Source organism: Monoraphidium neglectum (assembly GCF_000611645.1).
Source record: "Monoraphidium neglectum strain SAG 48.87 unplaced genomic scaffold scaffold01136, whole genome shotgun sequence".
Taxonomy (NCBI): domain Eukaryota; kingdom Viridiplantae; phylum Chlorophyta; class Chlorophyceae; order Sphaeropleales; family Selenastraceae; genus Monoraphidium; species Monoraphidium neglectum.
The window spans coordinates 7,250-9,017 of record NW_014012492.1 but is presented as its reverse complement, the minus strand read 5'-3'; the positions used below and the strand labels follow the sequence as shown (position 1 = coordinate 9,017).

Sequence of the window (1,768 nt, the reverse complement as noted above, 5' to 3'; positions counted from 1 at the left end):
GGGGCGTGGGGCGGGAGAGTCAAGAGTGGGGGCTGCTGGGTGAGAGGGTGGTTGAGAGGCGGCGAGGGCTGCAGTTGGGCTCGGGGCCGGCAGCGCAAGACAGGACAGCAGCAGAAGGCTCTTTTATTGCCGTGGGGGCGAAATCAAGTGAGCCTGGCCCCTGTCGACAGCCAACTTCCTGCATTTGCTGCGCACGCCAGCAACCCAGTGCGGCGTAGCAGCGCGCTCACCGGGTTGGCGTCCGCCTCCTCAAACGCCTTGGCCCCCCTGTCGCACAGCGCTGCGCCCCGCATGTCGGCGAGCCGGATGCACCCCTTGCTGCTGCTGTACGCAAACACGTTGCAGTGCCGTGGGTGAAACTCGGCCGAGGTTATGACCTCCGTCAGGTCCTCCATGTGCTGCGGCTTGATGTCCACGATGTTGAAGCTCTGATCTGTGACCTCGAGGTTCCAGAGGTTGATTCTCAGATCGTCGGCCGACAGGAACGTCTCCTGGTCGCTGTTGACGCTGATGGAGTTGATGTGGTACGCGTGGGCATTGGAGTAGACCCGCTTGGCGCGCGATGCGAGCAGCAGCTCGCTGCCGGCGACGGTCGGCATGCGCAGCGGCCACGGCGCGGCGGGCGGCTGCGGGGCGCTGAAGCCGGGGGCGAAGCCGCCGCTGCGGGGCAGGCCACGGTGGGGTGTGGGGCAACATGTGAGTCTGCAGGGTGGTAGTCTAGTGTCGGCACCAGCCTGGTTGGCTGGTTTTCGACTCGCGGGGTTGCGGTCAGGTAATGCAACCTTGCCCGTCCTGCATTTTCCAAGCGAGCGCGTGGCTGCGCGAGGGGCTTGCCTCGCCCTCGAGGCCTCACACGCGGCCAATCCCCCAAGGTGGCAGCTCCCTGGGCCATGCTTGGTGTGGGCCCCGCTGCCGAAAGGCACCTGCTGCGGTCGACGTTGAACCCTGTGACGCTGGACACTCTCTTCTCGTACACCTTCCACAGCTTGATGGTCTTGTCGTTTGTGGAGATCACGTGCTTGCTGCCGCCGCGGCTGCGCACCCACCGCACCTGTATGAGAGAGAGAGAGAGAGAGAGCGAGAGTGTGTGTGTGTGTCAGCAAGTGTGTGTGTTGGGGGGGGAGGGTGTGCATGCATGTGTGCGAGTGTATGCGCGTGCAGCACGCACGCATGCGCCCACGCGTCAAGTGTGTGCGTGAGTGCTCACACGGATGCATGCATACGTGCGCTCAAGCTGATGCACGCGCCCAGAATGCACATGCGAATCACATGTGTGTGTGTGTGTGTGTGCGTGTGTGTGTGTGTGTGTGTGCACACACAGAACACCCCAGCATCCCGCAGGCAAAGAGAAGGGGGCCGGCGGCAGAGGAAAGGAGGCGGGCACAGGGGGAGAGAAGGGGGGACATGGCGAGCAGGCGCCGGGCCAGTGGGGCCCGGCCGCCGCGCGTGGGACGCCGTTTTGCAGGAAGTCTTGTCGTTTTGGTGCTTTGTGCAAAGGGGCCTTCGTCATGCACGCCCTGCGCCCGCGCACCTTGTTGATCTTCTCCTCGATCTCGAGGCTCTTGAGGTAGTCGAACTCGGGCTCGTGCGACTGGAACTCTGTCAGGTAGCGGTACTCAAACCCGGGGCCGCGCGGCAGGGGCGGCGCCCGCTGGTCCATGCCGACATACCGCTGCGCGCGGGGGAGGGGGGCAATGGGTGGCAAGGGGGGGGGGGCTTGGAGGAGGGGCGGCGGGGGGTGAGACGCGCGGCAGCCGGGAAGCGGCGG

The 1,768-nt window shown here is 65.4% G+C and overlaps 1 protein-coding gene across 1 annotated transcript in view; it reads right to left on the bottom strand.

Moving 5' to 3' along the window:
* MNEG_6780 (Protein phosphatase PP2A regulatory subunit B) overlaps positions 1 to 1,660 on the bottom strand; it is a gene marked incomplete at both ends in the record, with an annotated part of 3,616 nt that extends 1,956 nt beyond the window's left edge. The window contains 3 exons of the mRNA XM_014044747.1: positions 231 to 660; positions 924 to 1,051; positions 1,532 to 1,660. Coding sequence (XP_013900201.1) covers positions 231 to 660; positions 924 to 1,051; positions 1,532 to 1,660 — 687 coding nt within the window. The remainder of the gene's footprint in view (positions 1 to 230; positions 661 to 923; positions 1,052 to 1,531) is intronic.
* Between the last annotated feature and the right edge of the window lie 108 nt (positions 1,661 to 1,768).